A 21895-nucleotide genomic window follows, 5' to 3' on the forward strand; every position below is an offset into this window, starting at 1 on the left:
AAAGACTGAGGGTAAAAGGAGCCAGCAAGGAGTCGGGGAGAGGTACTTCCAGATGAGTGTTTATTGTGGATTTGGTGCTCCTCATGTGTGTGAGTTTTTTGCAGCATCTACATAACACTGTTATCTTCAAAACGCCAGTCCATATTCCCCTCTATTTAATCTGGATTTACCCTTTTTGGGGAAATCCTGTAAGATTTTTTTTTAAGTTGTTACCCGTGACTCATTTGAGATATCTCAGTGACACATTTACAATATTAAGCCCCTGACAGGAAGCACAGAAAGGGGATCGAGGATGGAGGCAGAGCCAATGGCTCCAAGATACAAGGAAGAAGCAGGCCTCAGACGCTGTAAAGTGGAGGATGCAGAAATGGTGGGCTGAATGGCAATGGATTGTGCTGTACAGAAGAAGCACGCAGAGGCTACAGTGACCTCAGTGATCGCAACCAGAGGTAGAGAGTGGAGAAAGAGGTGAAGAATAGTGCGTCTTCCCTGGGGCTACCAGTGTAAGGGGAATGCCACAGTGTGGCAAGAGGTGCAGATAGCCTGGTGCTGAAGCAGAAGGTTTGCTACTGCTGCTGGCCTAGCCGCCTACTTCCCAGCAGCACCATTGTCAGGTTTGGCTTTCTTTGTGCTTTTGCTTGAGTGGGGTCTTGGCTTTAATTATTTATAGATTGCCTCCCTGGACAAAGTCCTCTCAAGGCTTTTAGACAGAAAGGTAGCGTAACATAGTGGCTAAGACAAATGTGATGTGGAAGGTCTGCGATCTAATCTTCTCTTTTTAAAATTAAAAGCAGTGGGGGGGAGAGAGAAGTGGCTCTGGGCATCAGTTCTGGGGGGAAAAGGATGTTTTGACCCTTTATTCACTCACTCACTTTGCACTGTTCCCCCCCATCCCCCAGATCTGTTAGCCCTGGATGGTTTAAGGGTAAGCAAGGTACCTATACTGTGCCTATTCCCCCCCCCTTGCGGGGCTAATAGCTGTCGGTGGAGGGGGATTTTGATAAGAAAAACAATAGTGGAAAGCATTCAGACAATTTTGTGGGGAGGATGTGTGGCTGCATTTATGTTTTGAAATGTTGATGGGAGAGTCAATCACAGACCTCCTTTACAATGTCTGCTTTGGCTCCCAAATACGAATGAGGAAGTCTTCTCTCCAAGGCCAGGCCAAGACATGTTGCTGCTTGGGTTAAAGGACCATCACTGCCACCACTCTTCATATAGAAGTTGACTGATTGGCAGTTAACTCATACTTCAACATTGGCAATGAAACAATATCCTCCAGAGCAACACTCTGGCTTAGGAGGTGCTTGACGCAGGCCTGTGGCATGCATAGCTGTTCTTCCCAACAAGGGAGAACGTTCTGGGAGCTCAGATGGAATGACTGCAACAGCTACTGCTGCTGCCCCCCATCTGCTGCCTGCAGTGATTGCCCCACTCTGCCTAATTGTAGGACCAGCCCACCTCAGGCACAAACTCCACTGGAGGACTTAGGCAAGCCTCTCAGCCTAACCACCCTTTGCCCTGCGGCAATAGTAATGCTGACCAGCCTTATCACATAGTTGTAATGGGGAACAGCCATAAGTCAGTGCTAGAGCATCTGGTTTACATGCAGAAGATCCCAGGTTCAGTCCTTGGCATCAACAGGGAGGTATGGGGGAGACTCACCTGAAATCCTGGAGAGCTGCTGTCAGTCAGTGCAGGCAACACTTGGCTAGATGGACCAATGGTCTGACTCACTTGGGTTGTATCCAACCAAATCGTCGTGTTAGCACAAGGATGTCTGCCTGCACAATGGGACTTCCTCTTCTCTCCCTGCACCCTGACATCCTTAAATCTGGTCCGAGGGGTTGGGGGGAAACTCCCAGAACAGACGGGGGGGGCACATGGAGAGAAGCAGGAGAAGACGCTATTTTGTGCAGGTGGAAGTCCTTTGTGCTAACGGGACGATTGTGTTGGATACAACTCAGCATAAGGCACCTTCCTCTGTTCCTAAGGATTTTAACAAAGTACTGCATTGAGTTGAATTGAATTGAAACTTTTTTTTTTACCCCGCCCTTTTTCCAAACTGGAACTCAGGGCGGCTTACATATAAAACTACATGTAGTTAAAAACATAGAAAAGCATACAATTAAAATACAATTAAACTATGCACAACCTTAAAACTGTAAAGGGCACTTAAAAATCTAAAAACAATTTAAAATAATACAGATAATAATATAAAACAATAAAACAAGCCTTGTAAAGCCCAATCCTAAACACCTCCTATCCCAAAAGCCTGTCGGAATAAAAAAGTCTTTACTTGCCGATGGAAGGATGGCAAGGGGGCCATTCGTGCCTCCCTAGGAAGGGAGTTCCAGAACCTAGGAGCAGCCACCGAGAAGGCCCTATCTCGCATCCCCACCAATCGCACTTGCGAGGGTGTTGAGACTGAGAGAAGGGCCTTTCCTGAAGATCTCAGGGCCCGGGCAGGCTCGTATAGGGAGATATGGTCTGACAGATAGCCTGGACCTGGGCCGTATAGGGCTTTAAAGGTCAAAACCAGCACTTTGAATTGTGACCGGAAACAAACTGGCAGCCAGTGGAGCTGTTGTAACAAGGAAGTTGTATGGTCCCTGTAACCAGCCCCTGTTAATACTCTGGCTGCAGCTCTTTGTACCAGTTTAAGTTTCCAAGCAGTCTTCAAAGGCAGCCCCACGTAGAGCGCGTTACAGTAGTCTAAACGGGATGTAACTAAGGCATGCATCACCATAGTCAAATCAGGCATTTCCAGGAACGGGCGCAGCTGGAGCACTAGTATTAAATGGGCAAAGGCACTCCTGGCCACGGCCAAGACCTGGGCCTCCCAAGTTCAGAGCAGAGTCCAGGAACACACCCAAACTGCGAACCTGTGTCTTCAGGGGGAGTGTAACCCCATCCAGCACAGGCTGAATCCCTATTCCCTGATCTGCCCTTCGACTGACCAGGAGCACCTCTGTCTTGTCTGGATTTAGTTTCAATTTGTTCACCCTCATCCAGTCCATCACTGATGCCAGGCACTGGTTCAGGACCAGGACAGCTTCCTTGGCTTTAGGTGGAAAGGAGAAATAGAGTTGGGTGTCATCCGCATACTGATGGCACCGAACCCCAAACCCCTGGATAACCTCTCCCAGCGGTTTCATATAGATGTTAAATAACATGGGGGACATGAACCCTGAGGGACCCTATAGGTCAACGACCAAGGAGTCGAACAGGAGTCCCCCAGCACCACCTTCTGAGTTCGTCCCTGCACATGAAGTCCTTTCAACACTCAGCAAATGCTGAGAATTATTACTGCTATATGACAGTTGATGAGAGAGTGCAGGGCCTCCTTAGCATGTTGAGAGGATACAAAGCCCAGATCTCTAAGCATCATGTCAGGAAGCAGCTGTCTGGTTGATATATACCAGGTGTCCCCTCTCATTTCCAGCACTATCTCTCAATCCATCTTGGCTTTTTGAGAACAAGTGGTCAGGATTTCATCTATTCACAAGGCCCCTAACTAAACCTTATGGGTATCCTGGATGCAATATGCAAAACTGTCTTGTGCTATCTTATCATAGAGTGGTAGAGTTGGAAGGGGCCTATAAGGCCATCAAGTCCAACCCCTGCTCAATGCAGGAATCCAAATCAAAGCATTCCCGACAGATGGCTGTCCAGCTGCCTCTTGAAGGCCTCCAGTGTCAGAGAGCTCACTACCTCTCTAGGTAATTGGTTCCATTGTCGTATGGCTCTAACAGGAAGTTTTTCCTGATGTCCAGTCGAAATCTGGCTTCCTGCAACTTGAGCCCATTCTGTGTCCTGCACTCTGGGACAATTGAGAAGAGATGCTGGCTCTCCTCTGTGTGACAACCTTTCATGTACTCGAAGAGTGCTATCATATCTCCCCTCAGTCTTCTCTAGGCTAAACATGCCCAGTTCTTTCAGTCTCTCCTCATAGGACTTTGTTTCCAGTTCCCTGATCATCCTTTGTTGCCCTCCTCTGAACCTGTTCCAGTTTGTCTGCATCCTTCTTGAAGTGCAGAAACTAGAACTGGATGCAGTACTCAAGATGAGGCCTAACCAGTGCTGAATAGAGGGGAACTAATACTTCGCACAATTTGGAAACTATACTTCTGTTAATGCAGCTTAATATAGCATTTTGCCTTTTATGTCCTGTCCTGAACATCATGAGCTAATGGTCCGTTGGCTCTTCACATTTTCCCAATAAATCAGTGCCAGCATCTTCAGATTCTCCTATGTGGCCACTTGCTGAGGTGCTGCCCTTGTTTTCAAGCACTCTGTTCAATCCCACAGTTTGCAACGTGTAAGGAGGACTGCCTCAAAGTATAGGCAACGATGTGTGGGAAGGGCAAGGAGAGAACTGAACTCTGCCAAGATGATCGGAGCAATCAAATGACACCATCCCAATAAATACCTTCAACATGGGGACACTGCTGTTTATCAGCAGTCATAAATCTGGTTCAGCCTTTTGTAACCAAGTGCCCTTCAAATGTTTTGGACTACAACTCCCATGAACTTCAGCCAGCCAGAAAGTTGATTTAGCTGATAAACAGTAACTAAGCACAGGTTGCTTCCACAAGGGCATGGTTATTGCTGAGGTGATAAACTTGTATCTGGACTAGGGATGTACTAGAATTCTACCTAATCCGGATTTGGTATTGAATTTTCCATTAATTTTCTTATTCTCTGTCATTGCTGATCAGATTTTTATGTAACGATTTTCTGTGGCTATTTTTGTGGCTATTTTAAGAATGATGATTTTCCTATCAAAATATCAATATTTCCTTTCAAAATATTGATATTAATATCAATAACTTTTGGCAGGGAAAAAACCCCTGGATCGGTGAAAGCAGCAGCTAGAGGACTAAGAACAAACTTGAATCAATACTGGCCTGTTAGGTTGATGGAATGCTTTCAAACCGGCACTGGCCAACCGACCCCACCCCTAATCTGGACTATACCATTGCAGATCAGGACACCATGACTGAGTGCACCTCCATACAAAGAATTCTCACCATATAGAAAGCTACAAGATTCTAGCCTACCCTTCTCTCTGACATACCAGTTCTTTACCTGTAGGGATTCTCTCTCTCTCTCCCTCTCTCTCTCTCAGAAGAGAGGATCCCATTTTATAAGCCTCTGCCTGTAGTCTGAAGTGGTACGACCCAGACAGAGATGTGACACCTCAGCGAGTCAGGCTAAGGTGCAGAGCTCCACTGTGGCCTGATGTACATGACATGCTGACCAGAGGTGTCTTGACAATTCTAGCACCTCTGTTCAAATTCTTCTGAGGAGAAGCAAGGCAAGGCTTTCATCCTCCACCACCTGCTACCTTACCCTATTACTTGTGGAGCAAAGAACTTGCCACTGGACCTCTACTGTCTGTCACCTACTCTAGCCCCTAACCAGAGTTATTTCCCCTGTTGGAATGGGATAGCAGTTGGGGAAATTGGACTCTTCGACGGTTCTGTTCAATGCTCACCCTGCCCCAAGGATTTCAAGCATTCAAATGGAACACTCAGAGGGGAGGACAAGCCCAGGCTGCTCATTAGTGGCTGCTTGTGATCACTAGGCCTGGTGGGATGGCAAGGGGGTCACCAGAGGTAGGGGTCACCCATCTCTACTGCTGCCTGTCTAAGCTTTCTCTGTGCCTGGTCCCAGTTAACAATCTGGCCACTACATCCTGAACCATCTGACATTTCTGAGCACTCCTCTCAGAGCTAGACATTATAGCATGGTACAATATTGTCGCCTATAAGTTACCCAAACCGTATATCATGGTGGCCCTATTAATACAGGAATGCTATTAATGGAGGACAGAATCTGGAAAGAAAATTAAATGTATATCCCAGTCAATGTAGGTTTGCATCAGGATAAAACAAAGCTGGTATAGGCCCCTCAATTCAAAACCCAAGCATGGCCTCACCCTTACTTTCTAGCTTAATTGGTTAACTCAGCTATGGCTAGAAAAAGGTTTCTTGCTTATGTGGATGAAAACGTCACTAAAAGGACACATTCCTCTTTCTGTCAAGGATGATGCATCTCTTCTTCCCATCCCCATCTAGCCCAAGCGCTTAAAGCTTCGAACAGGCAGTCCTCCCCAGGAAGATGGGTGTGGATGGACTTGGTGGAGGAGGAGAGCCAGAAGGTATTTTTCTAATCGGAACATTCAGGAAGAACCTTCCAGAAGACCTATTGCTGTGGGTGCGTGATGATCCTTTCTACCTCTGGAGCAAAGCTTTCCCACATGTCCTTTCATGAGGGAGGAGACAAAAGACTGCAGCTATATGTGCCCTTATAGATAAACATCCACAGTGCTAAGGCTTCACACATACCCTGTTGGGGAATTTCTTCAGTGCAGATACCCACTTAGAGCGCTGAGCATCTGTCTTCGTGCAACACTGCCATTTCCACACAGCTAATCCTAAACCTAAATTTGTTGTTTGATTCTGGACAGTTTATGATCCTGTAATTGCCTTGTGTGAATTTCATATGGTTGCTGGTGCTAGTACCAGCATCTGCTCCGTTGGTAGCAAATGCTGCCAATTCATAGGGCAAAAGTTGCCATTTTGAATCTAGGAGTTCTTAAAGGCCCTAGTTCAAAGATTAGCCTCAGAAAACAAGTCTAAAATTTGATTTACAAACCTCAAATGCTCTCTTAGTGCAGCTCTATTTAAAAACCAGCCCTTAGGGTTTGGGGATCTGCCAGGTGCCACTCACCAGTGCTATCTGCAACTCAAGGTGTCCAATGAACACCCTGCCTTTTCTTTCCCTCCCTTCTTCCCTGGAAGCTGGGCCACAAGAGCCAATATCTGAACAATTTTCTCTCCTCACCCACCCAAGCCACGCTGGTTTTCAGGACCGTCATCTGCAGAGAAGAAGAGATCCTCCCCTGGGTGTAGCTACGCTCACCAAAGAATAGAGCTTACGCTGCTCCAACAGTGGTCTGTGCCTCCCTTCTGTTCCTGTCACCCAATGAACTGGTATAAAAGAAAGAGGCCATTGAGCAGCAGAGTGCAGAACAGACCAATGTTCCTGCTATTGCTGACCTGCCTGTTTTACACATTTGTGCTCTTCTGTACAAATTGGCCTCAGCAACTGAATTCAAAAGACACTTCTGCTTAGTCTATATAGCCATGAGCTCTTCCCACCTGAACAACCGAGCTGAAAGCCATTTCCAAGCACAAGAAGAGCATGAACTGGAAGCTCTGGGGAAGAAGGCTTGGGACAACCCCGTTTATAATGGATCACCTTCCTCCTCGCTGAAAATCCAGGCGATCTACAATCCCAAATCCATCCTGGAAAACCCCTATGAGAATATTGAGAAACTGACTGACTCCCTGCCTTACCAGAAGGAGAGAGAAAAGGCTGAGAATGAGGTGATGGTGATGAAGAAGAAGCCCTTCCCTGAATGCTGCTTCTATATTTTCAAAGGCATCCGAGGTAATGGGGTGGTGCAGGTGGTGGGGGTGAGGTTCAGTTTGCACATTCAGGAGAGGAGAGGGCCAACAATTCATGACAACTCTCTCTCCCAGCATGGGGAAGCAAGAAAGTGACTGTTGTGATTACTGTGCAAAGCAGCTGTGTCTCTTGCTCCTCTGTACTACAGCAAGAGTCTTGTGGGATCAACAGGATGAAAAGCAGGAACAGAGACAGGGAAAGGGGGTGATTATCAACAAGCCATGACAGGACCCATAGGAATCTTTGTCTCCCGTTTTCAGCTGAGGAGTCTGTGCCTCTGAAATCACAACCCTTGAAGTGATGCCACTATAATTTCCCTGAGCTCTGAACAGATGCAGGGAGTAATCTTATGCACACTCGTTTAGGAGTAAGCCCCACTGAACAGTAGAACTTACATTCAAGAAAACATGCATAGCTGTAGATTGCCTTACAACTAAGTAACTGAGCTTAATTAGTTTCAGCATCATTTGTAGAAGCATTGGAGAAGATAAACATAAGGTCAAGTATGCTTAAATGACCACAGCTATTCATACAATTTGGAGGTGAAGCACCCTTTGTACATTTTTGCAATGGCTTGAGAATGATTTATTTTTTACAGTGTATTTTTTGAATGAGGAAAAGTCTGTCCTGAATGATGATTAAGAAGGGAATTGTTATAAAGACAGGAGACGCTGGTTTAAAACTTGAAACATAAGTTGGTGGGGTAACGTTTTTGAAAATTCCATGGAGGAGTTTGAATCCTGCCAGGAAGCAAATGTATTTGAGAACACATACACACATCCTCTGCATCATGTGATCTGATATGCATGAGAGGGTCACACTGTGTGTGTTCTATTTGTTTTCTCCTTATAACATGTAGCTTAACTCACTTGCCTTCTGGGACTATTTACTTTGTTGGCTTACTCTGGGGGGGGGTAGGGCAGCTACTCTATGCTTGTTGCCCTATAGTGTGGTGTAGTGTTTTTAAGTCTTGGACTAGTATTGGGGAATCTCTGGTTCAAAGCTTCCGGCAGCTATGAAGCTCATTGGATGAGGTTGAGCTAGTCCTGGAATCCCCAATGAGGCAAGCATGGGGACCATGCCACCCTCAAACATCTCCCTTGGTGTCTGCCAAGGCTCCCTACTCCTCCCAATTTTTAATTTTTAAAATGTTGTGGCTTTTTTGTGGGTTGGAGGGGCGGCCTGTTTTTTGGGGGGGCGGCCTGTTCTTTCTTCCTTTCTTTCTTTCTTCCTTTCTTTCTTTCTTTCATTCGTTCGTTCGTTCGTTCGTTCGTTTGTTCGTTCGATTTGTTTTGGGGTACGTGTAGTAGGTGTTTTGCCTGTTGGAGGGGGTTCTGAACATTACTAGTTTTTCTTCTGTTAAATGAGTATTTTGTGGTGCCATGACAGTTTCCTAGATGTCCATATGTACCCTTGGGCCCAAAAAAGTGTAATGGTGCTCAGTGGTGGCTGGGGCCCATTAGGACTGGTAGGGCAGAAGGCAGGGAGCCCAAACAGTAGGTGGGGGTAGAGCCAACGACAGGCAGAGCCAACTAATTCTAGTTTAGTCTCCATCGTCCTCCTGCCTGCTAAGTTCTACAAGTGCAACACTGACACTAAGAAGGAGAAAGCCAACATCCAGTGCTCCCCTCTAGACCAGCCTTTCCCAACCAGTGTGCCTCCAGATGTTGTTGGACCACAATTCCCATCTTTCCTGACCATTGGCAATGCTGGCTGAGGCTGATGGAGTTGTGGTCCAACAACATCTGGAGGCACACTGGTTGGGAAAGGCTGCTCTAGACTGGTTGTTAAGTAAGAAGCAGAGCTTGGAAATTTTACTTTTTTGAACTACAACTCCCATCAGCCTCAGCCAGCATGGCCACTGGATTGGGATGATGGGAGTTGTAGTTCAAAAAAGTAACTTTTCCAAGCTGTGGTAAGAAGGCAGGCAGGTGGCGGTTGATTGAGGGCAGACTGAGATTGGTGGGACAGTGCCCCATTTACCCTAACAGACGAGCCTCCACTGATAACGCTATCTCTTAGCCTTGGGTATGTTACAGGGGTGTTGTGATGATAACATATATGCTGTCTTGAACTGTAGGACAGGGGTGGGGAACTCCAGCTTCCAGGCCAGAGGGTCCCATTTGTCCCCCGAGGCCATTTTCTTTAAACCACACCTATCAGCTGATGTCATTAGTGATGTCACCTGATGGGTGAGAGGACAGGGTTTAATCCTGCATGTAACTAGCAGGGAACAAGATTGTGCAGCCATGGAAGCAGGATGTATTCCCCGCTCATCAGCTGAGCGGAGATAAAAGCCTTGTGCAAAACACCCTTTGAAGCAGCTCTTGCATGTGAGCTACTTGAAAAGGGCTTTTGCAAAGACTTTAAGGTGGCTCCTGCACTCCAGTTTGCTCAAACAGGAGCAGGGGGGCTGTCTTAAAGGCTTTTCCAAGTTTCCCCATGCTTTCTGCTAAATTGCCTGAGATTGGGCAGTTAAAGGGGAAGGGGAGAGAGACTTGGAAAAGGCTCTCCTCTTTCCCCTTAAATCCCCAATCTCAGGGACTTAAAAATGAAGCACAAGGGATTCTGACAGGTGGGAGGCCCCAGCCATCTGTCAATCACATGATGCTATAATGAAGTCATGTGATTGGCAGGTGGCTAGCCCCACCCATCCTTGTAAAGATCTGGTCCATGGAACCAAAAGCTTCCCCACCGCTGTCCTAGGGAGAAATGCAGGATATAAATGTAACAAAATATATGAGCTTTGGAGGGCCTTGCTGGTTTTCCTCACTACTGCCCTTACTGCTAGCCACAAAGTGTACTGTGTTGCAAGACTGAGGGGCTTTGTAGTTGCTAGGCAACCTGAAGACACTCACCAGCTTTTTCACATTCACTGAACCTGGCAAAATGGAACTGTCATGTGAACCTGGCTAGGCTGCAGTTGTCACATGAAGGTAAGGCAAAGCAGAGGCACTAATAAGCAGTGGCAGCTAATGATATGTCCAGCAGGATCCAAGAAATGTTACTGGGGATGAGAGGTGAGAAAAGGAGCAGGAAGTACAGAGCAAAGGAAGATGGGGAAGAACCATCCATCTCCTATTGATCTTGCCTGCTGCTGAGTAAGGTTAGCTCTGGGCAGTGGCACTTAGAGCACCCTCAGTAACTTAATATGCACATTCTGCTATTGATCCAGACTGATGGGGTGTCATCCTCATAGTTTTGAGTACTGACAAGAATGACCTTTGTATGATCACTTACAGAAGTGAGAATGCTTCTGTGAGACACTTGTCAGAATGCATCTTTGAGTCATTGTGGATTTAAGGGGAAGGGGGACAGGTGTGCATCCACCCTCAGTAGTGCACAGACATACATGATGTCATTCTAGATTGTCTCCCATAGGCTATTCCACCAGCCCAGGTCTATTCCTGGAGTCTTCTAATTAGACATTTCTGATGAGATCTTTAGCATGATATCTGCTTTGGTAAGAGCACACATTCAATTACCCTCACATAGACTGGGCACATGTGTGTTGCAGTCACAAAAAAGATATAAAATGTCTAGACTGTGCCCTAGAACAGATGGTCATAGAAGGGAACAGAAGAGCAGCGACTCTGGACCTAATCTTATGTGGTGTTCAGGATCTGGTGTGAGATGTAAGTGTTGTTGAACTGATTGGGAATGTTTGCCATAGTGCTGTCAAATTCAGTATATATGTCAATGGGCAATTGCCAAGAAAATCCAACACAGTCACATTTGAATTCAAAAGAAGAACATTCCTGAAAATGAGGGGATTGCTCTACTTCTCCTTTTCATCTTCTTCAGGTGAGGCTGTTAATGTACTAAACCGCTGCCTGGCCGCGATAATGGACTGGATGAGAGCTAATAAACTGAGACTCAATCCTGACAAGACTGAGATGCTGTTGGTGGGGGGGCTCTCTGCCCAGATGGTTGATGTCCGACCTGCCCTAGATGGGGTTACACTCCCCCTAAAGGAGCAGGTCCGTAGTTTGGGGGTCTTATTAGATCTGCTCCTGTCACTGGAGGTTCAAGTAGCCTCGGTGGCACGGAATGCGTTCTACCAGCTTCGGCTGGTAGCCCAACTACGACCCTATCTGGAGAGGGAGAACCTTGCCACAGTTATCCATGCTCTGGTAACCTCTAGATTGGACTACTGTAATGCACTCTACGTAGGGTTACCTCTGAAGACGGTTCGGAAACTTCAGCTGGTGCAGAATGCTGCGGCCAGAGTTCTTACTGGGACTAAAAGATTTGATCATATAACACCTGTCCTGGCCCAGCTGCACTGGCTACCAATATGTTTCCGGGCCAGATTCAAAGTGTTGGTTCTTACCTATAAAGCCCTTAACGGCATCGGACCGCAATACCTGGCGGAACGCCTCTCCCGCTAGGTACCTACCCGGTTGCTGCGCTCAACGTCGAAGGCCCTTCTCCGTGTCCCAACGCATAGGGAGGCATGGAGAACAATAACTAGAGCTAGGGCCTTCTCAGTGGTGGCCCCCGAACTATGGAACGCCCTCCCTGATGAGATACGCCTGGCGCCTTCTTTGTTATCTTTTCGGCGCCAGGTAAAGACCTACCTCTTCGCCCAGGCATTTTAAAAATTTAAAAATTTGAATTTAAAATTGAAAATTTTTAATTATGTTTTATTGTGTATTGTATTTACATCCACTTGTATTTTAACCTGTTTTATTATGCTGTACACCGCCCTGGGAGCTTATTGCTATAGGGCGGTCTAAAAATGTAATAAAATAAATAAATAAATAAATAATAAAATAGAAGTAGAAAGGCAAAGTGAAAAGGATCAGAGCTCTCCAAAATGTTTGAGAGTTGTTTAAAACCACAATATTAGAAGCTCAGCTTGAATGTATACCACAGATCAAGAGAGGTACCACCAGGGTGCCTGCATGGTTAATGAGCAGAGTCAAAGAAGCGGTTAGAGGTAAGAAAATGGAAGTCTTGTCCAAATGAGGAAAGCAAACAGCAACTCTGGCAAAAGACAATAAGGGATGCTAAAAAAAGAATTTGAGGAGCACATTGCTAAAAACATAAAGACCCAAAACAACAACAACAACAACAAAATGATTAAACACATTAGTAGCAGAAAACCATCAAGGGAGGTGGTTGGACCTTTGGAAGACAAGGGTGTCAGAGTTATGCTAAAGGAGGATAAAGAGATTGCAGAGAAGCTGAATTAATTGCTTGCATTATTTTCACAACAGAAGATAAAGGGCAGATTTCTGTACCTGAATTAGCTTTCACAGAAAGGGAGTCTGAGGAACTGAGGTGCAAATAATGGTGACAAGAGATGAAGTTCTAGGCCATAGTGACAAAATAAAAACTGACAAATTACCAGGTTCAGATGGCAGCCACCCAAAAGTTCTTAAAGAACTCAAATGTGAAATTGGTGATCTTCTAATAAAATATGTATCTTGTCCTTAAGATCAACTTCCATAACTGAGGGCTGGAAAGTGGCCAACATAACACCAATTTTTAAAAAGAGATTCAGGGGGGATCTTGGCAATTACAGCCTGGTTAGCTTAATGTATGATCTGGGGAAACTGGTAGAACACATTGCTGAAGATAGAATTACCAAGTATGCAGAAGAACAAATCTTGTTCATAAGTTAATTGCAAAGCTTACAATTTTTTTAAAGACACCAGTCCCACTTTGAAGTTATACAGAGTACAATTGGGCAGATCATAAGGTGGTCCTTCGTCCCTGTGCCAAAATCTGCAGGCCAAATAGTAGTCCTGACTCCTGAACAGTTGTTATTTATGAATTTATACCCTCCCTTTCTATAAAAGTACAAAATCAATACTGGACAAAAAAAGATGGAAATGCAACTAAAAATAAAACAAACTAACAAAACTATTTAAAAGCAAGCAACAGTTTTCAACTCAGATCATTAAAATAAAAAATTGGGACCCAGGAGCCATGGGATTAGGGACACAGGATATAGGGAGCTGGCTTATACCAAGTCAGACCATTGGTTCATCCAGCTCAGTACTGTCTACACTGACTGGCAGTGGTTTCAGACATGGGTGTTTCCCAGCCCTCCCTAGAGATGTCAAGGATTGAACCTAAGACCTTCTGCATGCAAAGCAGATGCTTTGTCACTGAGCTGTAGCCCTTCTAAAGTGGATTATATGCTTCCGTTCTCTGGCTCCATTTTTTCCTGCCAGCCTTAACTGGTTGTGACCTGTGTAAAGAAGCTGACTCAGCTAGTCCAGAGGATACACAAGTAAGCCATCTCTCAGAGAGCAAGTGTACAGAGTGAGCTAACAGGAGTTTGGCAGCAGAGGTGTAGAGAGGAAGAGACAAAGGCAAAGAGGAGAGTGACCTCAAGAGGCTGTCTGTTCTTCTGTCACCATGTGTTGACCGTGTGCCCAGCTGTTCTGAGCCACCATGTGTTCAACTGGGTAGATGGAAAGGCTGAAGGGCTCCATAGCAGCTGGAATGGAAAGGGAGTGTCCTGATAGCTGTTGATTGAAGGGGCATGGCCTAGTAGCTGCTGAGAGCAACTATCAGTAGTCTGTCATGGGGGACAAGATGGAACCTTGCAGAACACCACAGGGCAGCCCCCATGGTAGTGCCTAACAGTAGTCCCCATAACTACTTTTTGGAAGCAACTCTGGAGGTAGGAGTGGAACCACTGAAGCACAGTGCCCCCAACCCCCACCTCCCTGAGAGCTCCAAAAGGCCATGGGGGCAGGTTTGAGATATCTGTTGCACTTTCCTTAAAGAGTCTTAGCTCTTTAAAATAAAAGTAGTAAGCTTTTGAAACAGAAATAGGAATCAGAAAAAGTTCCAGTCACATGGTATCAGTGCACATCAGCCAAGCTTTTAGCATACCTTATCACAGATCTCTCTGTGCTGTTCTGGTCTGAGTGCTTTCGATTAGGGGTGTGGAGCAATATCCATCACAGATCTCTGATGTTGGGTGTCCTTAGGGCTGAACCACTTGAGACTATATAAAAGGAATAGAAACGCTTTGGAAATTGATGTGGGTACACCTACTCAGCTTTCAAGGGGAAAGTCACACGTACATTGGACAAAGGTTTCAGTGAGAACAACATTAAAAACTATCCATTAATGGCCTATACTGTTAAGCCTTTTAATGGTATTACCTATCTCATCAACAGTGAGTGCGTTGATGAAATAGTGAGATGATAAAAGAAAATTTTCAAAAGGAACCCACCCAACCCATGTTGTTAGGCTCAAATTGAAACTAAGAGAGAGAATCTGATTTGGGTCTAGATTTGCAGTTGAGCTCAAGTTGATTGACCACAACCAGTCATTGTAACCTACTGTGAGAGCCTTTCCAGCAGGCTGCCTCAGTGGGAGAGATGGGAGTCAGGCCTCAGTGCATCACCTTCTGTCCCTAAAGTGCTTCCATTAGTAGGGGGCAGTGTGGTGAGGCACAATCTGTTGCACTGTGCTGCTTACCATGAGCAGCATTCACAGGGATGGTGGTGAGGTCAGTGTAGTTAGTGCAAATGCACCAGGGTAGCCAGTTGCTCCTATTATGCCGACCTCGCCCCTCCCCCTCTACCTCCTGACAGTGGCATGAGATTAGGTGAGTGGTGGCAACCCACTACACCATCTGCTACTTGTTTCCATTCCAGCTGGTCATTAAATGAACTACTACTTAACTTTAAGAATTGGTGCTTGAGTTTGTCTTTTTCCTCTTCCATCCCTGATCCTTTTTCCTTTTGTTTCATGTCGTTTAGACAGCAAGCTTGGGGACAGTGACTGTCTTGTTTTAATTTATTGTGTGTAAGCCACTGTGGGAACCTTTTTGGCTGAAGCATTGGGTTCAAACACGATGGATGGATGGATGGATGGATGGATGGATGTGCTTCAAATAAATAAATAACCAATAGGATGGGCCACAGCTCTTTACTACTGTCCTTAACATCTGTAGTCTTCACCCATCCCTTAGATCTTCCTCTGAAGCCCTTCTCCAGGTCCCCTCTCTGAGGGAGGCTTGGAGGGTGGTGACAAGGGAGAGGGCCTTTTTAATTGTGGCTCCCAAGTGAAGTGTACCTGGTGCCATTGTCATCTTTTCGACACCAGGCACATTTTCTCCCAAGCATTTGATAGATTGAGATGATGTTTTGTTTTAATGCGCTGCCAGACCTTCCTGTGGCTGCATAGGGGTGCTATTGGTATTGTTTTGTTGTTTATTGCTATGCTTTATAGTGTAATTAATTTGTTTTTGTTTTAACATTGTGTAAGTTGCTTGGTGACCTTCAGGTATCAAGCAACTAATAAATCTAATTAATAATAAAAATTCCCCATGTATCCTCTCTGGGGCTCGGTGACATATGCCATCCATCCTCTCTCCCAATTCTTAACTGCATCAGTGGCTGAAATTCTGTTGAAGTCACTGGCAGTGGTATCTAGGACAAATGTTCCACCAGCCTAGTGCATGGGCCATTCCTGGAACACACCTAGATTTCGTGGTTTATCAACTGGAAAGAGAGCTGGTTTGGGCTGATTTGGTATTGTGTTCTGTACAAAACTCAGAAAAGGCTCAAATCTCATGGAAAAAATATGCATTTTTCCTGTTTTGCATAATTGTCAATTGCTTTGTCATATTCTGAGCCCACTCTGAGTGTTCACAAAATTCAAGAATATGCAAAGTAGCCAAGGGGCATGGATAAGGGTGAGGTCACACTAGGTATCAGATGCATAATTTTAAATGTATCTCAACAGCTATGTGGGCTAGAGACCTGCCTTTAAAAAGTAGAAACTTGCTTTTAAAAAGTAAAAAATTGACATTGTAATCCTATAAATGTTTATTCAAAAGTTAAATTTAGTGCAGCCAAAGCAAAACTGTACTATGAAATGCCATACCTACTTCAGCTGTTGATTACTGATGGACAGGCCTCTTTTATTCTAAATACCGTATATTCCGGCGTATAAGACGACTTTTTAACCCTGGAAAATCTTCTCCAAAGTCGGGGGTCGTCTTATACGCCGGGTGCTGAAAAATAGCTGCCGAGCCAGAGGCCAGGCCGGGATGATGCGGGCGGGAGGACGGACGGCGGGGCTGAATCAGAGGGGCCGGGGGGAGGGTCAGCGAGCAGCGTGGAACATTTCCGAGACACAAGAAAGCTGCAGTAGCGGCCAATGGTCACGGCTTAGAGGGGAAGGGGCGCCTCCATCCCCTCCCTGCATATACCCGAAGGCTGCCCCGAGGGAGCCCGGCCGCTTGGCTCCCTACTGCCCCTGGCTTGCCGAGCGGCAGGGAAGAAGTTGCCAGAGCTCCTTGTTCGGGCCGTCGCCGAGCGAGCGCAGCTGCGTCAGGCCCGGCATGTGGGGGCTGGAGCTCGGGGGGGTGGGCAAGATGGCTGGAGGTCGCTGCTGGATCCAAGGAAGCCCTTCTGCGCCCAAGTCTGCTTGGCCCCGGGGAGGAGGGCAGGTGCTGGGCGAAGGGCGTGATCCAGCGGCCGCAGGGAGGGCCCGACTTAGGGTCCCCGGTGAGCCTCCTGGCAAAGCGGCAGGGGGTATTGGAGCCCCGATCTCCTGGGTCCTCTTGACGGGGCTACGCGGAGGGCAGGCGCAGAAGAGACCCTCCCTCATCCCTCCCCCCCCCGCAAAAAAAATCAATTAAACCGGGCGCCGGAGAAAGAAAGGGGAATATATATATTATATATCCATTTGACTTCCTGCCAAACGTGAGTGTAAGGAACTAGAGCTCTCTCCTCCTTGCAACAAGTCTCTCTCTTCCCCCCCCCACTTTCCTTCCTTCAGCGTCCCCCTCCTGTCCAATCCTTCCTTCTTCCAACGCCGTTTTGGGTTCAGGAAAAGATTAGCCAAAGCAGGCCAGTCCCGAGCAATTCTGCTTCCTCTGGTGAAACTGACTAGACTTGTTAATTTCAACGGGTCTGCGCCAGGCACGTTTCTTTTAAGCCATTTGGGGTCGGAGAGGGTGAGTGGGGGGTGACCTTCCTTTTCCCCTCCGTCCTTCCCCCTCCCCATCTTCTCTTTCTCTCCTTCATCGGGTGAGCAAAATATTAAGTTGGATCGGTCTCTTTTCTTTCCTTTAACGGGAAAATGCTTATGGGGGTTATCCAACAATTCAAGTTACTTTTAGAGTAGACTTGAGCCCATCGGTTTCAAATGGGGTGTGTGAATGTTTGTCTCTTCTGAGCCTGACTGGGGCAGCGCTTGTGACCCCGCTTACCTGGGAGTAAGCCCCGTGAAAGTCAAGAGGACTTACTTCCCAGTAGGCATGGCTGGGGTGACGCGGTCTCCCTCGAATTAGAGTTGGGAAATGTGTGATTGGCTGCGGGCTGGCCTCCAGGAAAGTTCTACTCCAGAGGAGACCCACTGAAACTAACGGAGCCCGGCCGTGCCTGTTGATTTCAGCAGGCCTACTTTGTGGCCAAGGTTGGGTCCAGTCCTGCTTTTGATTGCATGGAGCGCTTAGGCGTTTTTTCCCCAAGGAAATTCATGCTCGAAAGAGTTTGCGCCGCCCAGTTCCGCTGCATCGTTACTCTAAAGTAAGCCCCCCCCCGGGGCTTCTTCACTCCCAAGCAAAGCCCGGCGGGAATCGCCTTTATTCGGAAGTAAAGAAGCCCCCCCCCTCGCCTGCCAAGGTGAACTTTTCGCATCGACTCATCCCGTTAGCAGCCCAGCCCTCTGCACGTTTACTCGGAGGTAAGGGGGATCCCCCGCCCCAGACGCTTAGGATTTTGCAGCCTACTTGGAAGGAAGCCCCGCTATGTTCAAGGGCGGTTACTTCCAAGTAAAGTTGTGTGGGTTCGTGGCCGTGAAGCTCTGGGCAAGCTGCTTTTAATAGCTAAACTTACTTTGAGGCCGGGTGTGTTCCTTGAGCTGTGCATTCCCCGCCACCGACTACGGTAATTTTTATAAGGAGATTTGGGGGGGCAGTGTAAATTCACAGCCCCCCCCTTCCCCACGGATCTGATTCATTGCTACAGAAACAACACTGGCGTTCATTTTCTTCTTGGAAAATTAGAGTAATGATCATTCCCTTCCCTCCTTTTTGATGCTGTTTCTCAGAAATCCTATTCTATAGAGGGTGGGGGCCCTTTCCAGGTCTTCTCCCCTCCCCTCAAATCTATAAGCCCCCCCTTTTGTTTTCGCTTCCTTTTAAAAAAATCTTTTAAAAATATATATGAAAAAGATTGTGGTTGGATAAAGTTTTTTTTTAACTTAGGGGTTTTTTGGGGGGAGAACCCCGACCTCCCCCCTTCTTCCCAGCTTGTGTTGTTTCTCTGGGATGTGGAAGCAGATTTTTGTTAAAGGCCTTTGGTGTTTTGAGAAATGGAAGAGTTCTTTGCAGCTGACTACAAATGTTTAGCCAAAAAAAGGGGGAGATAGGAGGCATGATGTATGTTTTTCTCCCTCCGCCCCCTGAATGTCCAACACTGTTGCTAGCTGGGGAGGGGTCATCTCTCTGGTTTTTGCTGGTGGTTGGGCCATTGTGGTTGGGACAATGTTCTGTTTGTTTAGCCCTGTTCAGCTAAGATTGTGGATGGTGTCCCCACCGCCCATCAGTGCCTGAAAGCCATGTTTGTGCATGATAGCTCTTTTCTATTATTAGTTTGATTGGGAGATGCTTCTGCTTGCCTTCCCAAAATACGTTGCATCCCTGTGGAATATTTTAAGTCCACCTTCCCCCAAGTGTGCATTCTCCCTGGCTCAATTTCTTCTTTCCTTCCCCCTCTCTGTTAGATCCAGGAAGTGCCCGTCTCCTCTTGAGGCTTACACCAAATCTTTGCCACCCGCTATAGATACATTTTTTTGCAAATTGAATGCACCGCAGCTCCCTGAAATAAGTTAGCAATTCTTATTCTGTCCCCTGTGTGTGTGTTTTGGGCTTGGTTATTTATTTTTGTCTTCCCCCCCCCCTTGTTTGTGAAAAGAGAATTGTTGCAGCTAGGTCTGTCCAAGCTAACTTGATCGCTAAGACCTTGGAAAGCGGCAGGGGAAGCTGCATCTGTGTGTGTTTAAATGCAGGGCATGTGGGCAAAGTCATGGCAATTCTGTATGCTTTTTCTTAAGCTAAGCTGTTTGAATTTGCAGTGTGGTGGTTCTGTTAGAATCGGCCTGGAAATGGAAATGTTTGGGGCACAGCACCCTCTGCCAACCCAGGGCCCTCTAGATGTTTTGCACGACCACTCCCAGCCAGCACAGTTGGGAGTTGTAGTCCGAAACATCTGGTGGGCACCAGGGCAGGGGAGGCTGCGATGCAGGCTAAAAAGAAGCAATGGCAATCATAGGGACTAGTGTTTTGTGCAGTAGACTATTCCAAAGTTAAAAGGTGCCAGCACAGGCTGATGTCATAATCTCATTTTTAGGGTGTGGAGCTTAAAAACACCCAACTCATCCCTGGCACTTGTTTCGCTCTGTACCACCCTGTCCCCTAGCTAGGTTTTGTTTCATTTTATGTGGCGCGGTGTACCGGTTAGGATGTATGCCGAGTTTTATTTTATGCTAGTGGGGTATAGTGATTAGAGAATTGGATTAAGACCTGGAAGGCTGGGGTTCAAATCCCCTGCTTTGTATACAACAACCAGCCAATCGCCAGTAAGGTACATCGCTTGCATGTCATAAGCAGGGGTAGTCTTATACGGCGAGTATATCCCAAGCTCTATATTTTAACTGGAAAAGTTGGGGGTCGTCTTATACGCCCAGTCGTCTTATACGCCGGAATATATGGTATTTTCCCCCTGAAATGGACTGACAGAGCACATGCACCATTCACACAGAGTGAGCTGTGACATTTTAAACTGCCACCCATCATGTAGTTTTTCTAGGGCTGTTCTGCTTACATCAGTGGAAACACTCTGGAGCAATTGGGTTGTGGATTAATGTCTAAAACAGCAGACAGGTAAATCCAGAAGCACAGTCATTCATGTCTTATGTCTCTCTTTGCAGGACTTTGGGGCACAACACTAACTGAAAACACAGCTGAGAACCGAGAGCTTTATGTAAAGACCACTCTGCGTGAACTGTTGGTCTACATTGTATTCTTGGTGGATATCTGTTTATGTAAGTTTTCCTGAGCTGCTTCTGATCATTCACACAGGAGCCCAGTGGTGAACTCTTCGTATAGATGGTTTTTGTTTGTTCATTAAATTTACATCCTGCCTTTCCACCAAATGGTGCTTAAGATGGCTTTTGAAAAAAAGAGTTCTCCATACAGCATCAATCCAAACCCAGAGGATAGGCAGGCAGAGATACTGTGGTCCCTTGGGACTCTATATCTGTTACCAGATGTCTGACTGACCAGTTTCAAGTGTTTGGTCCTCATGTTGGGTGTTTGGGACAGAACAGGGGTTCTTGTTGGTATACCATCCACTCCACTGCCCAGGAGTCTCCCTATCTGAGCTAGCCAGAGTGGTGCTGGTAGTGGTGCTACTCAAGACTCATTGTTCTGGGTAATTTTAGCATCCACACTGAACCAGCCTTGTTGAGAGTAGTTCAGGACTTCGTAGCCTCCATGGGGACCGAAAGGCTCTCTCACATGTGCCAAGACCACACAGTCTGAACTTTGCTTTCTGAACTGGGTGGGATTGTGGTAGTCTGGCTGTAGAGTGTCTCTATCTGGTCCTATTTTATTTATGTATTTGTTTTTATTTAACACATTTATATACTGCTTAATCATTTGTGTTTCTAAGCGGTGTTCGTAAAAATAAACCATACAGAAAATGAAAAAATAAAACAGTAAGAAGTTATCATAAAACCTGTCATGGACCTAATCAGGAACTCCAAGTCTATGCAAATGTGGAGGACCTGTGAAGAAGGCCTCCCCTTGAAGCCACATGGCTCCAGGTGCATTTCTGACTGCTCAGAGGGAGTTTCCTTTCACTGCAACTGATAACTCTGTTAGTTCCCTGGTTTGGGATAGGGAAATGACCCGGAAGTGGACACAGTCACTCCTGAACATCCACTTCTTAAGAAATCCATTCTGGATCCAGAAAATTTAAACTACCACCAGCTGGTCACTTCTTGGGCATGGTTCTTGAGAAAGTAGTCACAAATCAGATGAGATCTATTTTTTAGATCCATTTCAATCAGGTTTTGGCATGGAAACTGCCTTCCATCTTTGTTGGGAGAAAGGGGGATTTTGACCCAGCTGATTCTCCTTGATCTCTCAGTGACTTTTGATACCATTGACCATGGTATCCTCTTGGAGCAGCCACCCAAGTTGGGGGTGGGCAGTACCGCTTTGTGGTGTCTGCAGTCCTACTCGAATGGCCATTTCCAATGAGTAGTGCTTGGCAGATAATGCTTGTCTCAGTGGAGCATCCAATACAGGGTTTTACAGGGGTTGATCTTATTCCTCATGCTGCTTAACATGCAAAGCACATAGCAGCAGAGTCCCTAGTGTGTTAAATGTTCGTGTATTTTAAGGCTCTGTAAGTTACTATGA

General features: G+C 46.3%; 1 protein-coding gene across 5 annotated transcripts in view; it reads left to right on the forward strand.

Annotated features, from left to right (window-relative positions):
• The window catches only part of PKD2L1 (polycystin 2 like 1, transient receptor potential cation channel), a 93506-nt gene that overhangs the window by 29609 nt on the left and 42002 nt on the right, over window positions 1-21895 (forward strand). For 2 of the 5 annotated variants that reach the window (XM_061634669.1, XM_061634670.1), the window contains 2 exons: window positions 6084-7461; window positions 20398-20511. In XM_061634669.1, coding sequence (XP_061490653.1) covers window positions 7155-7461; window positions 20398-20511 — 421 coding nt within the window. In that variant the 5' untranslated portion in view covers window positions 6084-7154. Of the gene's footprint in view, window positions 1-6083; window positions 7462-16792; window positions 17166-18276; window positions 18354-20397; window positions 20512-21895 lie in introns of those variants that run through there. The other 3 variants (XM_061634672.1, XM_061634673.1, XM_061634671.1) reach the window with 3 other exon arrangements.

This window comes from Rhineura floridana, chromosome 7 (assembly GCF_030035675.1).
Source record: "Rhineura floridana isolate rRhiFlo1 chromosome 7, rRhiFlo1.hap2, whole genome shotgun sequence".
Taxonomy (NCBI): Eukaryota; Metazoa; Chordata; class Lepidosauria; order Squamata; family Rhineuridae; genus Rhineura; species Rhineura floridana.